The sequence below is a fragment of the Epinephelus lanceolatus genome, chromosome 17 (genome assembly GCF_041903045.1).
Source record: "Epinephelus lanceolatus isolate andai-2023 chromosome 17, ASM4190304v1, whole genome shotgun sequence".
Taxonomy (NCBI): domain Eukaryota; kingdom Metazoa; phylum Chordata; class Actinopteri; order Perciformes; family Serranidae; genus Epinephelus; species Epinephelus lanceolatus.
In genome coordinates, this window is record NC_135750.1 from 42,588,174 (window position 1) to 42,605,000 (window position 16,827).

General features: G+C 40.2%; 1 protein-coding gene across 1 annotated transcript in view; it reads left to right on the top strand.

Annotated features, from left to right (window-relative positions):
* Nucleotides 1-16,827, top strand: part of ndst2a (N-deacetylase/N-sulfotransferase (heparan glucosaminyl) 2a) — a 133,620-nt gene that overhangs the window by 39,890 nt on the left and 76,903 nt on the right. The window contains exons 2-4 of the mRNA XM_033613204.2: nucleotides 12,975-13,025; nucleotides 13,334-14,992; nucleotides 16,611-16,698. Of these exons, the coding sequence (XP_033469095.1) occupies nucleotides 13,919-14,992; nucleotides 16,611-16,698 (1,162 nt within the window). The 5' untranslated portion in view covers nucleotides 12,975-13,025; nucleotides 13,334-13,918. The remainder of the gene's footprint in view (nucleotides 1-12,974; nucleotides 13,026-13,333; nucleotides 14,993-16,610; nucleotides 16,699-16,827) is intronic.

Sequence of the window (16,827 nt, forward strand, 5' to 3'; positions counted from 1 at the left end):
AAATCACACACAAGACTTAAAATGCTATTTTTGTGGAGGCTTTTTTGTCTTCACAATTCATTTGTTTCTTACCTGTGAAATAAAAGTTAAGCTACCTTTCCACTGAGGATTCAGCTTACAAAAATAGACAGATGGTCTGCATCGCCGCGACGTGTTGTTAAATTTGGGGAGGTGCATGTCAGGCTATGGTGTAGGGTACGGCATAGGCTCTACGTCGACGCAGAGACTACACCGTAGCAGTGTTTCCTGTACCATTATATTAGGGGGGCGCCCTTTTTCGTTTGAGATGAGACAGGCCTGCGCAGATTCGATCGCCGGCGATCGCTGCATAATGCATGTCGGTTAGTTTTTGTCCGACTTCATCCTGACTTGCTCTGATGTCAAAATTTGATAGCGATAATCTCGCAATAGCGAGTCAGCAGCGTTTTTTAGAGCCAGGCACTGCAATTGCTCTCCACCAACTGCAAGACCCAGAGCATGATGAGAAACGCCTGGCTTTCACTTGATCTAAAAGCTGATTGGTTTAGTTGTTGACTTAACAAGATGACGTTTTAGATAAGCTTTTCATTTTTGTTGTATTTTAGAGTTTTAGTCATTAGAGAACAAATATATTCATCATAAATTATACAGAGTCTTTTGTATTTTAACGTTGGACTGTGTTAATTATCGAAGCCCATTTAGCAACACAGAGACTTGTGGTCAGTGGGATATGAGGATTCTTAACCCTCTGGTCCCCCTTGGATAGAAAATGTTCTTTTCAGTCATTTTTCAGTTTTTATTTTCTGATAACTTTGTCTGTGTTCATGCATATAGCATGACATTTGGTCAGAAACCTTATTTTTGGTGATATTTTTGAATTTTAAAACCGCTCCTAAATCAGGCCTAAAATACACAAATGGAAACCTTTTATGACACCTCACCCTCTGGGACGAAAATCGTCCCCATTGAAACCCATTAAAACAACATTTTTTGATTCCCCTTCAATTTACATAAAAAACGTGTTGTTTTTTTCTATCTCTGGCAGTCAGGTTGGTTAGAGACCCAAGCATGGTAAAAAACGAACAAAAAAAAAACAGATGGGGACAATTTCCATTTCTGGGGCCCTGCTGTCTTTTCAATGCAATTCCTGGTTTGGCCACTTGAAGCACTATAGGCCCCTAACAGGGAGGGAAAATGCAGAGTAGATCAAAAAATGGTCTTGCTGTGCTCATAAGGATGTGACAGTGTGGTTTGTATAAAAATATTGCAATATTAGTTTGTGTGTGTGTGTGTGTACATGGACTCAAAATACACAATGTCAAATACCTATGTGAAAATATAGCTAAATGTAAAACCATAAATTCCGTATTTGTTCATCACATCCTCATGGCAACATAGAAACATGAATTTGATGATATTAGTCATACATTCCAGAGTTAGGGAATCAAAATGGAACTTTTTACTAAAATCCAGCTGAATCATACATTTTCTCCTGCTTCCCCAGCAGAGCAAACACACACTAAATAATAAGCAGTAAAATTGCCTGTATTTTTCACCTATTTTTTCATTATTGAGGTTTGCGAGCCATTGTTGCAAAAAGAAATTCTAATTAATGCTAGGTTAGTGTTGATATGGATGTCTGGGGGCTGTGGCTGTGTAGATACTAAAAAAATATTGTGTGTGTGTGTGTGTGTGTGTGTGTGTGTGCCTGTGCATGTGTGTAATTGTGTAGCTAAAAATTGCAAATTATTAGCTGCAGGTTGCTGCAAGGTTACATTACTGTTTTCTCCATCTCTCTCTCTCTCTCTCTCTCTCTCTCATACACACACACACACACACACACACAATGAATATTTGGTATGTATAATCCGAGTAGGAGTTGGTTAAAAGATTTAAGCAAAAAAAAGTAGAAAAAATATTAATATTTAATATTTTTATGGTTGTTTTTCAACAAGGACAAAAAACGTCCCGAAGTGGAAAGGTGTCGGTGTTTATTGAAAAGTTGAAACTGCACAAAAAAATAACCTTCTACGCAGATGGTACTCCACTTCTATGCAGATGATACTCAGCTCTACATATCCATCAAGCCTGACACCTCTCATCAACTGATCCATCTTGAACAGTGCACACAAGAAATCAAACAATGGATGTCGTCAAACTTCCTTCTCTTAAATACTGAAAAAACTGAAATGTTAATCCTAGGTCCAAAGCACATCAGAAACAAATTCTGCAATCTCACCTTAAACTTAGCCGGTTCTATCATTTCACAAAGCCCCCGTGTTAGAAATCTCTGTATTTTATTCGATCCTAATCTCTCCTTTGAAGACCATTTTAATAATTTAACAAAAACAGCATATTTTCACCTACGTAATATTGTCAAGATTCGTCCCATTCTCTCCATGACTGATGCAGAAACACTGGTTCACGCTTTTGTCTCATCCCGATTAGATTATTGCAATACACTTTTCTCTGGCTTACCAAATTTAACCATTAGGAAACTACAACTCGTTCAGAATACTGCTGCCAGGATATTCACCAGAACCAGAAAATTTGACTGTATCACCCCTGTTCTCATTTCATTACACTGGGTCCCTGTACACACTAGATCGGACTTCAAGATTCTGCTTTTAACTTATAAAATATTACACGGACTTGCACCATCCTACTTATCATCTCTACTTACTCCACGTTTATCAATCAGGCCATCCCCAAAATGAATAAATCATCAGCAGGTGGTAGAGCCTTCTCATACCCAATACCGTGAAGCCAACACAGTCGATTCCTTCAAAAGTAAACTCAAAACACACCTTTTTGCATCTGCCTTTAACAACACATAGTCTCTGTGCATACATACTACATCATGGTTATCTACTACTACTCAGTCATTGTGCACATCAATTTATGTTTAGTTTTTTATATATACAAGTGCCAATGTTATTTTTGTTTTGTTTTGTTTTTTTTGCTCTGTTTTCATTTTGTTTTGTTTGTTTATTTTGTTCTACATAGTCATTTCACTTGTTTTTATATATTTTATTTGTTGTGTTATTTGTAATTTGCTTGTGTGTTTTTATGTACAGCCCATTGAGGCATTTTTTTGTGATTTTGGGCTATAATAAATTTTGACTTTTTTTTTTTTTTTTTTTTGGTGTTGTTATTAATCATTCACATATCCCAGACTGTGATAATTAGAAAAAAAAAATGAGCATGGTGGCCACTGAGGCAGACGTGCGTGAGTAGGTGGTGCAGGGTCAGTCTGCTGATTTATAACTTGTACAGTATTTAACCAGGCTTAACACTCTGAGATCCAATATAAGCGTGATTTTAGTCTGTGGACTTTACCATCAACGCTAAAACTGGACTAAAAAGCTTACTTTTGAGCATAATACTGCGACCTGAAAGCCCCACGCCAATCTCATTGTGAGTGTTTGCACCTGCGGTAGGACTGCCTCACGCAACAATGGCTGAGGATAATATCACCTTACAAACTTTGTGGGAAGCGGTGAATGAAAGTAAAAAAGAAGTCTTGGCTCAAATTCAGTCATCAATGCTGGCACTAAATGAACAAATTGCCGAAGTTCAAATCAGAGTGAGTGCCACCGAGGATAGTGTGGCAGATGCTGATAAGAAGACTGCCGGGCTGCTTAAAACAGTGGGGACTTTGGGAACTAAGGTGGACTACCTGGAGAACAAAAGCAGACAATCCAACCTACTGATTTATGGCGTTGTGGAGGGTGAAGAGAAGAATGATACAGTGGTGTTCGTACGCCGCTTTTTGCCTGAGATCCTGGGTTGGGATGTCCAGGGAGATTCCCCGATGCAGATTGAAAGGGCGCACTGCATCTCCACACTAAACGCATCAAGAACAAGACCCATCATCGTGAAGTTCGGGAATTATCAACAGAAAATAAAAGTGATGAACCGTGCCCGAGATCGAGGAGAACTTACCTACAGTGGGAGAAGGATCTCCATATATCCTGACTTCAGCGCGGCCGTTCAGAAGAAGCGCAAACTATTTGCCCCGGTGAAAAAGAAACTGCAGGTCGCTGGCATAAGGTATGCAATGATCTTTCCTGCTACGCTTACTGTGGAATATAAAGGCTCCAAGTTGAGTTCCCAGTCGCCCACCGAAGCACAAGACTTTCTTAATGAGCTGGAAGTTGATTCCGGAGAATCCCAGATGAAATGACTATGAAAGAAAGCTACTCTCATCACAATGTTGGATAAACTGATAAAGTGACGAAACGAGGAAACCGCAATATTGGACTAGGACAACGGGAGAGGGAGGGGGGAATCAGGAGGTGAGAATGACCTGTTGTTCATTTTCTTCTTATCCATCGTTTGTTCTCTCTTAGGACTAATCTACTTTTTTTTTGCGTGCTAGATTAGCAGAGACAGTCTAATGCTGTGTTCCCACCAAACACGATGAACGCGATTTAATCGCTCGTAATGCGAGTAACGCGCCGCCCGTAACGCCCGAGTTTCGACGCCTGACCATTTCGTTAATTCGCGTTATCGCGTCATTCGTGCGAGTAGCGGGGAAGCCGGCTGTGCTAACTTGAGCTAAGCTAGTGCTAACGTTCATAGTACAACCATTCTGCAAACTAATTAAAGACACATATTTACAGAACTTACCAATTAGACCAGTCTCCTCGGCGTCTTTCACCCAAGCCTGCTCCTTTTTGTTGCAGTCTCTGTAGAGTAGACACGTAGTATCATATAGCTCCGGGTAGCCACTGACGACCATGGCTGAGATAACCACCATCGCTGCTTTGTACCTGCTCTGGAAGTCCCAAATGCGTCGGAGGGCCAAACGCCGTCGTTTTTGGGTTCACCCTATCCTGCAGAAGCGCATCCAGCTCGGCAAGTTTCACCACCTCTTCCAGGAACTCCGTCTGGATGATAGCCGCTTTCAGCGGTACTTCAGGCTGACTGGGGCCCAGTTTGAGGACCTGTTGGCGAGGGTTGGCGCCAGGATCTCCCGACAGGACACCAACTACAGGCGCTCCATTTCAGCTGCGGAGCGTCTGTCCATCTGTCTCCGGTGAGTAGCAGTTTATTACGTCCAGTTGTTGACACACGCCAGAGACGTCGGGAGAATCTCAACGCTGATTGGCTTTTGGCGGCACAGCGTCACGCGAATTCGCCTCAAAAGTTCATTATTTTCAACTCGCCTGTATTGCATCCATTCGGTTCATCGCGTTGCGCTAGACGCATCCATCGCGCCGTCCGGCGCGATTTCGCGTCTAATCGCGTCTTTGCATTGACTTTGTATGTAATCTTGATGCGCGAATTCGCGTTTGGTGGGAACACAGCATAAGAAGATATGAACGACATGGCTCCTTAAATAATCTTTCCTCTCTCTCCCACAGTTAGGCCAACATGAATATAAAATGTAAAATGTAGAAGTAAGCTATATTATATTGTTTGGATGGCAGACACACCCAGTCTTAGTTAGGGTAGGTGATGGCTAATATCTGTCTCCTTCAGATTGGTATTTGGCCAAATTTTGTTTTCTTTGTCCGTTTGGTTGTTTGTTGTAGTTGTTTTTTGTCATTTTTCCTCTTATTTACTTTCCTGTGGGGGAATTATTATCACACGGTTTGCAAAATGGCTTTTGGTCAAATGAAGAATGGATACTTTACACTCTGTGTGCAATGATAAGGTCCAACTCTTCTATTAAAATCTGCTCCCTTAACATTAAGGGCTGCAAAAATCCAGTTAAGCGAAATAGGTTATTATCCTTTTTCAGAAAAGAAAATGTTTCAGTTGCAATGTTACAAGAGACACATTTAACTGATGAAGAACGTAAGAAGCTTAAAAGAGACTGGGTGGGACAAGTTTATTTTTCATCATTTAATAGTAAAAGCAGAGGAGTCGCAATATTAATACATAAAAAATTACCACTTATTATTGATCACTTTGAGACTGATTTAAATGGTTGTTTTATGTTGATTCGTGGATTCTTGTATGGTGAAAAAATTACTATTTTGAATGTGTATGCTGCTCCTGATATGAATGTATCCTTTTTTACTACTTTGACTGATGTAGTGGTTAAATACAGCTGTGCATTTACAATTGTGGGTGGTGACTGGAACTGTGTAATGGATAATACATTAGATAGGAACCCAGGTTTGAACAAAACTAAGAATCCCAGACAATGAGCCCTGCAGCAAATGCTGGACAAGGTTGACGTGGTAGATATTTGGAGGTTAATGCACCCTTATGATAAAGGTTACACATTTTTCTCTAATCCACATAAAATGTATTCTAGGATTGATTTCTTTTTGGTTTCTAAAATGTGTACAGAGCTTTTATCAAGTAGCAGTATTGGGAACATCCATTTATCATATCATGCCCCAATCTCAATAGAGATATTTATTACTACATCTAATAAACATCAACATTCCTGGCAGTGTAATAGGTCAATATTGTCAGACCCTGAATTTTGTGGTATGGCAAAAACTAAACTTTTGGAATTTTTAGAAATAAATGATAATGGTGAAACTGATTCATCAAACATATGGGAAACTACAAAAGCCTATTTGAGGAGTGTGATGATATCCTATTGTACTACCAGAAAGAAGAAAAATAATTAAAGAACAGAGAAGATTAGAACTAAAGCTGCAAGATGCTGAATCTGAGCATAAATTAACCTTGTCTAAAGAAAGTTGGAACTAACTATTAATTGCTAGATCTGCACTTAATACATTGCAATTCCAAAAATCAGAAAAGGCCCTATTCCTGCAGAAGTACAAGAGGTATGAATATGGAAATAAATCAGGAAATTACTTAGCTAACTTGATAATAAAAAACCCAGCAGTACAATCTCAAAATTGAAAGATAAAAATGGTAAAGCAGTATACACATCCTCTGAAATTTCAAAGGTTTTCAAAGATCTTTTTTGTTCAGTATATAAATCAGAGAATTTGGGAAAAGAAGAAATAATGAAAACTTTTTTTCAAAAACTTATGTTACATAAGGTTAGTGAGGTTGATTGGAATTTACTTGATGCTGAAATTACACCTGAAGAAGTTGAAAAAACTATCACATCCTTAAAAAATGGGAAGGCTTGTGGCCCAGATGGTCTCCCATCTGAAGTATATAACACCTTTAAATTAATTTTTGTACCTGTACTAACAAAAATGTTCAAGCACTCTTTTCAGGTTAGGAAGCTACCTAAAACAATGCAGCTGGCCACTATAAAGGTAATACCTAAAGAAGAAAAAGACCCAGAGATTCCTTCTTCATATAGACCATCATCAATTCAAAATATAGATTCTAAAATATTGGCCAGTATTTTGGCAAATCGTCTTAATTCAGTTTTGCCTAAGTTAGTGGCAGATCAAACTGGTTTTGTACAAAATCGCCATTCTTACACAAATATTCGACGATTGCTGGACGTTATGCAGTATGTAAGATACAACAATAATAATGCAGTAATAGTTACACTAGATGCTGAAAAAGCTTTCGATCGAGTAGAATGGAATTATTTATTTAGAACACTTGATGAATTTTATTTTGGTGATATCTTTATTGAATGGATCAGATTGCTTTATACATCTCCACAAGCTGTTGCATCTGTTAATGGTTTTTCCTCTCAGATATTTCCTCTAGAGAGAGACACAAAACAAGGCTGCCCCCTGTTGCCCTTACTGTTTGCTTTGATTATAGAGCCTTTAGCTGAAACTGTAAGAATAAATGACCAGGTGAAGGGCATTCAAACAAAAACTAGAATACATAAAATGTCATTATACGCGGATGATGTCCTTTTTTTATATATAAATGATCCCTCTAAATCCATACCAGCTTTAATTAAGACCATTGATGAATTTAGTATGTTTTCGGGATATAAAATAAATTATGGTAAGTCTATGGCCTTACCTCTTGGGAAGAGCAGCAGTAAGGGTGTTTCACAATATCTACCTTTTAAGGTGACTAATAATGGGTTTAAGTATCTCGGCATTTTCTTTCCGCCTAAGCCCTCTGATTTAATTAGATTTAATTTTTTACCTATAGTTACTGAAATCAAATCCGATCTCCAAAGATGGATGAATTTACCAGTGTCATTACTAGGCCGGGTTGCAATTATAAAAATTAACGTTTTGCCACGTTTATTGTATCCAATTCAGATGCTACCTATCTGTATTAGGGATGTCCCGGTATCGGCCACCGATATTAGCAAAAAACGGGCATCGGATCGGACTGCATGGAAAAATGCCGATCCATGACCTCCGATCCAGTTTTTCACGGAATCCGTGCCAAGTTTTCCGGCCAGCCCAGCGCTCCGCGATTCAAGCAGTCCATTCCAGTGATCTGCTCCAGCTCTTACTATCAATCCACCAGGCCAGCATGCAGACGGCAGATACACCGAGGGTAGGAAGAGTAGCGGTCAATTTAGTTAACTGACTATTTGTTTTCTGCTCTGGTTTTTTGAGAGTGATATTTTTATTTGGTTTACACTCTTACTGTTTAAGTAAAGAGCACTGATGGCATTGTTTTGGGCACAATTAGTGAAATTGGAGCCATGGATGGACTACAAAAACACTACTAAAATAACTGAAAAGGAAAGGCTGCATTGTTTGTTAAATGCCAACAGTGTCTTGTGGTGTTAATCTATTTTTTATTTATTAGGGGGCAAAGCACAAGTGTGTGGAGTCTTGCTGCTATTTTAATTTCATTGTTAGACATTTTAAAGATTTCTTGTGTTGATTCATTTTCTATTTATTAAGGGGCCAAAGCAGCCAAATGCAAACCAGCTATATTTTTTATTTAATGTTAATGTTCAAGTTTAAAGTTTATTTATTTAACCCTGTTAACAATAAACAGGTCAGTTTCTCATACCAACTGTTGTGGATCATTCTAACTAACCTGATTAAGTAGTTGTTCTTTGCTTGATCAAACCTTTTCTAACATGACTGACAACAAAATAAGTGAATATGTATAATACATGCTTGGATCGGCTCGGTATCGGCCAAAACTCAATGCTGTAATATCGGTGTCGGATCGGAAGTGAAAAAGCTGGATCGGGACATCCCTAATCTGTATTCCATTAAAATGGTTTAAAATAATACATAGTGCAATTCGTAGATTTGTTTGGAAAAATAAGCGCCCTAGGATGAAATTACAAAAGCTCCAATCTCCCATAAAAAAGGGGGGGGTTAGCCTTACCTAATTTGAAGTACTATCACTGGGCCTCACAATTAAGATTTGTTATAGATTGGGTAAAAGACAGTCAGTTTTCTTTTACAGACCTGGAAAGTATAGGTCTAGATAACATTTCAATGTCAGACCTTCCTTTTGTATGCTCCAGAAAGTAGATACTTAGTAGATACTTTGGACCTGAGTGGTCAGCAGTAATGTGTATTGGAGTGGAATGAGTTTAATCTTATTCATTACAACCCCCCCCCCCCCCCCCCCCCCCCCCCCCCCCTTTGTTTTTGTTCTTGTTGTTGTTTTGGTTGATGGTTGATTTTGTATGGTGTTATTTATGTTGAATGAAGGACAGTAGTTATACATTTAGAAAAAAATATTAATATTTAATATTTTTATGGTTGTTTTTCAACAAGGACAAAAAACGTCCCAAAGGGGAAAGGTGTGATTTTTTTATAAGGGGGACCGGAGCGTCTGTTTCGCTTGCACTGGCACCATGCAGTTTCGGGGTTCGGGTAGGAACCCGGACACAAAAAGGACTACAAAATTTGGCTGCTTTACGGCATACGTCATATCTCCCTCCTCTCTTTAGAGTAGCGTAGCCGAACCGAGGTGAACGAAGTTAGACGTGGTTGTTAGGCTGAAGCGACAAAGAAAAGGAAGAAGGTGAAGGTGTTGTCAGAGGAGACAAGGACAAGGAAAAGAAAACAGGAGAGAGATAAATCAAGAGCTCGAACCAGCTTTCACACGCTGGTGAGAGCTGAAAGAGGAGGAGGGATGCCCGACCGATGGTGACCTGGCGCTGTTACTGCTGTTACCCTCTACTTAGGAGAATTACTGTCTGCAGGTCGGCTGCCTCAGGTACATTTTAAGATGAAGTGTTAACCTACATACAGACAGCTTTCATTTTAGTTTGTCTTTAACAGTTTGCTGTTAGCACCGCAAGCGCGATGTGCTTGTGTTGACCGCAATCGTAAATCATAATAGCGGTGAATGAGAGACTGCGGACAGAGTAGATTGAAATATGGCTTTCTACACGCTGATCACATGTATTCATAAAGTATTGGCTGGCAGAGGTTTTATCACACTTACTTACAGTAACAAGCGTAGTTGTCATCAACTAGAGTAATCTTGAAGTTATATTCCCTTCATCTGCACTGCGGCCTCTTTGCTGTTGTCTGACTACCGTTTTTCGTCTGTAAGGGGACCCCATGAGGTAAAAAGCGCAATCCTCCATTGTGTTGCTTTAAAATAACATCTGTACAGATGTGAAGCCCTGACTATATCTGACTGATATCTAATGAAAGCTGTTGTCTTGTATTTTTTTCCTCAGAAAATATTAACCTTATAGTCAAACACAGTTTATTTAGCCTATGTAGTTGAGGCAACAGGCCTGCTCAGCTGATCTGCAGCAGCAAACTGATATGATGCTGATTTACATGCTTTGCTCAGCCCCACTTACCCACCCTCTGCTCCCTCAGTATGATTGTACTGGGAGTCCTGCTCACAGGGACTTACTTTTGGAAGGTGTTACACTTTAATAGCTCATTTTAAAGAGTTTCTTTTCTGATGTTTAGAATAATGTTTGATTTAGGCCCTGTCTACACATATACAAATATTTTTGAAAACTGCTATTCTCTCTCTCTCTGTTAAAAAAGATTTGCACACACCACCGTTTATTTATAGTTACTGGTAAGAGAGATGGAGATAATGAAGCTCAGTGTTGCTGTGTAATTCTCTGGCGTATTAGTAAAGTGTATAAACTACACTGCAGAGTGAAGTCTCTACTAACAGAGACAAACAATGACAGCTGACTTATACGAACAGGTGGAATGCACATAGGCAGGTCCGCGTTACATCTGGTGCATGAAATGTTTCTATCATCACGCTACATTTTTATAGCACATCCAGGCACCTAGGTTCACCGTTCCATGATAAACTAGCCTACAAGTACCATGTACAATAGCGATGTGCTATTAATTGACAACACACATTAACACTCAACACAGACAAGCAAGCAGCTGTGTCTCACACACACAGCAAAGCCAGAGAGAGAGAGACATGCTCCACACTGGTTTGCCAGGTAATGATACAAATAAACACTAGCTGTAGCATCACATGGCTAGCGGTTATTAAAAACTTAAACAACAAACTTACGCCTTTTAAAACATGTCCACACTGCACCATTTTTTGCCCTCTAGACAGCGTGCTGCATTTGTTGTTGTCCTTCTTTTCTATGTTTATTGGCAGCTCATAAACCAAGTTTAAAGGTACATGTACTGCCACCCACTGTGTCAGGTGTCCAGGTGCTACCCTTGTTAAGTCAATGAAAACAGTCTGGCTTTGTGTTATTGACACTATTTATTGGCTATAATTTTAATTATCGGATTAATGCATAACTATAAAAATGTCCCTTTATTGGCCCGATATGTATTGTCTGTCAATCAATCAATCAATCAATTTTATTTATAAAGCCCAATATCACAAATCACAGTTTGCCTCACAGGGCTTTACAGCATACGACATCCCTCTGTCCTTAGGACCCTTGCAGCGGATAAGGAAAAACTCCCCCCAAAAAAACCTTTAACAGGGGAAAAAAACAGTAGAAACCTCAGGAAGAGGAACTGAGGAGGGATCCCCCTCCAGGACGGACAGACGTGCAATAGATGTCGTACAGAACAGATCAACATGATAAATTAACAGTAATCCGTATAAGTCAATGAGACAGAAAGGGAGACAGAGACAGAGAGATGCAGGACAGACGGTAATGACAGTAGCTTACAACAGCAATAATGAAAGTAATAATATAATTAATATTACAGGCTATTTTGGTACAATATGTTGAAAGTATATATTAATATCTGATAGTATACATATGTGACAATAATCATATTGTGCATCCTAATGTAAAGTGGTCGTTAAACCAAGCAGTACTAACAAAATCTTAACAAACTGGTAGTCCCGCCATTGTTGTTGTTGTTTCTGGCACATGCTCATTACACAAAGCAACAGTGGCGTAGAGTTGCAATGGTATAAGATTTTCATGGTACGATAATCGTCTCAGAAAATATCACGGTGTCACAGTATTACAGAATTTATTTTATCATCAGTAAGAATGACCCTTAAAGGAATGAAAATGGAAGGGTTATTGTTGGTTGAACAAATGTGTTATTACTATATTTAAAACTTGAAACTGTTTTATTAATGCAAGTATGTGTAAAAAGTCTCCCCTTTGAAAATAACTACAGTTGCATTTTTTTCAATATCGTAAATGAGCAAATGATATCGTAAATAAGCAAATGATAACCGTCGGCTTATTTTTATTTATTTTATTTTTTTATTTTATATACTTTATTAATCCCCCTGAGGGGAAATTCAATTTTTTCACTCTTGCTGTCAATTACACAAAGGTCTGAAAGACACACATGCACAAACAGGACCTATACATGCACAAAGTGGAGAGATGTCAGAGTGAGGGGGCTGCCTTGGTCAGGCACCCCGAGCAGTTGGGGGGTTTGGTGCCTTGCTCAAGGGCACCAGCCACCAGTCCACACTCCACACTCCACACGGGGACTCGAACAGGTGACTCTCCGGTTCCCAACCCAAGTCCCTATGGACTGAGCTACTGCCGCAGTATGTCACAGTATACCTCAAAACTGGTATATCGCTGCAACCCTATTCCTAAGACTCCCCAAATGACTCCTTCTACTTCAAGGACAATACTTTGTTGTTCTGTATTTTATATTTAACTTTGTGTTTTAATCAAAATGTATGACACCTCTTGGATTTGTTACCAACACCCCCCCCCCCCTCCTCCTCCTCCTCTCACTCTCTCTCTCTTGCAGAGGTCTTCCATTTTTGGATTAGAAGGTTTTCAGATCTGCAGTGTGTTCCAGGTGAGACTTACAAACCTGTTTTAATCTACAACAGATTAGATAAGTTATTTTCTTTTGAATATTTGGTTGAATAACTGATTATGTTCTCAAAATACAAAATACACCTCTCTCTGCCAATTGCTGCGGCAGACATGTCAGAATTGCTGTAAGAAACCTATGTGTAAGAACTAAACCTATGTGTAAGAACCAACTGTTTATTAAAAATTTACTTCTTCCCTCCTATTTTGCTGTACCCCCTTCACCTCACCCTGCTCCCTTCTTCTTCCACTTCTGCTTTTTCTTCTTTCTTCCTCTTACCTCTTCTCTAGGTGATTTTTTATGTGGAATGTCCAGGCTAGGTGGCCTAGGGGGTCTCAGCCCCAAAACACAGACCACCAGCACAGACAGTTCCACTGCTGAGAGACTACACATGCATCTTCAGATGGACATATACTCATATAGAAACACCTGCATAGCTGCTTGAAAAAGAGAACTGACCAAGCAGCAAATCTGGACCTGATATTCAGGACCTAGCTGGCCCTCCAACAGAGGTCACCTTTGTTGTTGTTAGCTTTCATTCAGCCAACTTCTATTTCTTCCTCTTTGATTCCCTAACCTTTTACATTCCATCCACCAGATAATCATCTATCCTTTCCTCTGTCCCTCTTTCCATTCAGTCACCAGTGAATGTATATTGCACTGCAGAGCTTGATGTGGAGAGCAGGTAATGGATGATGCTGGCCATGGTGACCTAGTGTAAATGGCTATTCCTCAGCACAGCTTAGTGCCATTCTCTACTGCTCAATTTTCCTCCTTCACTCCCCTATCCTCCTACCCCTTCTCCACCTCTCTGCTCTCCTTCCCTGTTCACTGCTGCTTCTTGCTGCCCAGTCCTGCCTCTCCTCTCCAACACCATGGTAGTTGCAGGCTTGGGTGTTTGGAAGCTAATGAGAGGTGTCCGTCAGCTGGAGCTTCACCGCCTCATCCTGGCACTTATCATCTTCTGCTTACTGTCCATGGCCTTCCTAGCTTACTACGTCTCCAACAGTCCCAAAATCAAGGAGGCCCCCCCCTTACCCTTTAGTGACTGTGGTGGAGGAGGGGGGATGTCACCAGGAGCGAGTACCGGGGCTGCCGGAGGAGGGCCAGGCGTCCAGAGGGCACCACTTTTCCTTCCTCTGCGCCAGGGCCGACTACGACAGGTGAAGGCGGTGGACAATTCTAGGACGGAGCCAGTAGTTCTGGTGTTTGTAGAGAGCATCTACTCCCAGCTCGGCCAGGAGATTGTAGCCATATTAGAGTCTAGCCGTTTTCACTACCGGACAGAAATTGCTCCTGGTAAAGGAGACATGCCCACATTGACGGAGCATAACCGTGGACGCTACACACTGATAATCTATGAAAATGTGTTGAAATATGTCAATCTGGATGCATGGAATCGTGACTTGCTGGACAAGTACTGTGCCGAGTATGGAGTGGGTGTCATTGGCTTTTTTAGAGCTAATGAAAACTCTCTTCTCAGTGCACAGCTCAAAGGTTTCCCCCTCTTTCTACACTCACACCTGGGACTCAGGGACTACCGCATCAACCCCAATGCTCCTCTACTCTACATCACCAAGCCCAACCAGGTGGAGCAGGGCTCTTTACCAGGGGATGACTGGACTATTTTCCAGTCCAACCACTCTACCTATGAACCAGTGCTTCTGGCCAGCACCAAGTCTGCTGAAGCACTGGCACATTTTGGACCCAGCCCCTTGCGGGCTCTCCATGCTACAGTGGTCCAGGACTTGGGGCTCCATGATGGCATTCAAAGAGTTCTCTTTGGAAACAATCTCAACTATTGGCTTCACAAGCTGGTGTTTGTAGACTCCATCGCCTACCTGACAGGAAAGAGACTGTGTTTGTCCTTGGACCGCCACATCCTGGTAGATGTGGATGATATATTTGTGGGCAAGGAGGGAACCCGTATGAAGGTGTCAGACGTGGAGGTGGGTGAGCCAGAGTCACACAAGAGACCACGAATTACATTAACTTTAGTCGCCTCTCTCATTGCGTAGTGGTTGCTTGTGAGATTTTGACATGCCTTCATATTCATGTTAAGAGGGGTTCAGACTGTATGCAAAGGAAGTTACTTTCTTGCACACTGAAAGAGTAGTTGAAGCATCTGTTCAGAAGTTTAGTTTTTAGGATGCTAATGTGCAATGACCATCGTTTAGTAATTCAGTTTAAACAAGAAGAATTACTGAAAGCCTTAAAACAGCTGTGATCATTTTTTGTAATAAAAATACTGTGTATCATGACAACCTGGAAACAATGACAGTGTGAAAGGGGTTGCTTGTAGTGATAATCGCATGGAGGAGTTGGTAGAGACAAAAACTGAACTAAAAGAGAGTAAATATTGGACTGGCATTTATCAATAGCACTCCAAATGAATGATCATGTTGCTAAGTAACTGCTGGATGTGGAAATAAGTAGGGCTACCCTCTAATAGTCGACCAAATGTTAGTCGATCAGAGAGGTCATTAGTCAGCAAGATTTCATCGGTCACTTTGTCGTAGAAAAAAAAACCCAAACAAACACATAAATGTGAAACGCTATTAGGAGCTGCACCTTGTCAATATTAATCAAAACCTATATGACTGGACCATGTGGGTATTCAATTTGAAAAGACAGACACAGGAAGTGGCCATGCTCAGCAAACAGACAGAAGTCATGTTAATTTACAGGGCTGGTACCTGTGGTTTTTACACAGGCTAGTTAATAACATGTCAGGCAGAAAATACAAAGTGTGTGATCATTTTGAGAAGGTAAACAATGAATCCAAGGTGATATGTAAACTCTCCAGGTAAACATTTGCCTATCATTTGTCGACCACAAACATGACGTATCATCTGAAACATGCAAGTAGCTAAATGCCCATTAGCCACTTAGCACAGTCATCACTGCTTTGCCAACAGCTTAATAACCAGGTGGCTTGCTCAGTGTGTGATGTGCACTTGTAGATAAAATATAGGTCTATATTAATTAGGGTTCATCAATATGGTTTTGTATTTCCCTGTAATGTAGCACAGTGTAAACAATGTTACTAAAACTATTCTTTCTGAGACCTTGAACTTAAACCATTGTGTTGCCCCACCCAAACTATAAAATTTAATAATTATGTTAATATCGTAAACATGCTGGCAACTGGTCAACTAATGGCCCTAAATGACAATTATTGGTCAACAAGGAAAGTTCTTAGTCGGGGGCAGCTCTAGAAATAAGCAAGAGCCAACAAGTTTGCCGTATCAATATCTCCTCAGCACCATTTCCTCCACAGTATACTCTTATTCGAAAGTGATCATGATGGCACCTCATCCTGATTTTTTGTGTGGGACATTTTCTTGTGAAAGCCTCACTACTTTGCAAAGTTACTTCTTTGCTGACTACTGTTGGTTTACCAACTAGTACACAGCCCTGATCATCTAATGATAGCACACGTCTGAGTTGAACATGGAGGAATATTGCATTAATGGTTTTAGCTGAAATTATGACACTCTGCAAAATAATAAAATACCATTCATCTCTCCCCAAGCAGCACTCAAAAACTTTTTCTTCTTTTCACAGGCGTTACTCAACACTCAAAACAAGCTAAGGGTACTGGTCCCGAATTTCACCTTCAATTTGGGATTTTCTGGAAAGTTCTATCACACAGGTATGAGAAACTTGACATCATCATATCGACAAGGTTTTCTGTTTAAAACATATACGTATATATGTGTGTGTGTGTGTATATATATATATATATATATATATGTGTGTACAGTACAGGCCAAAAGTTTGG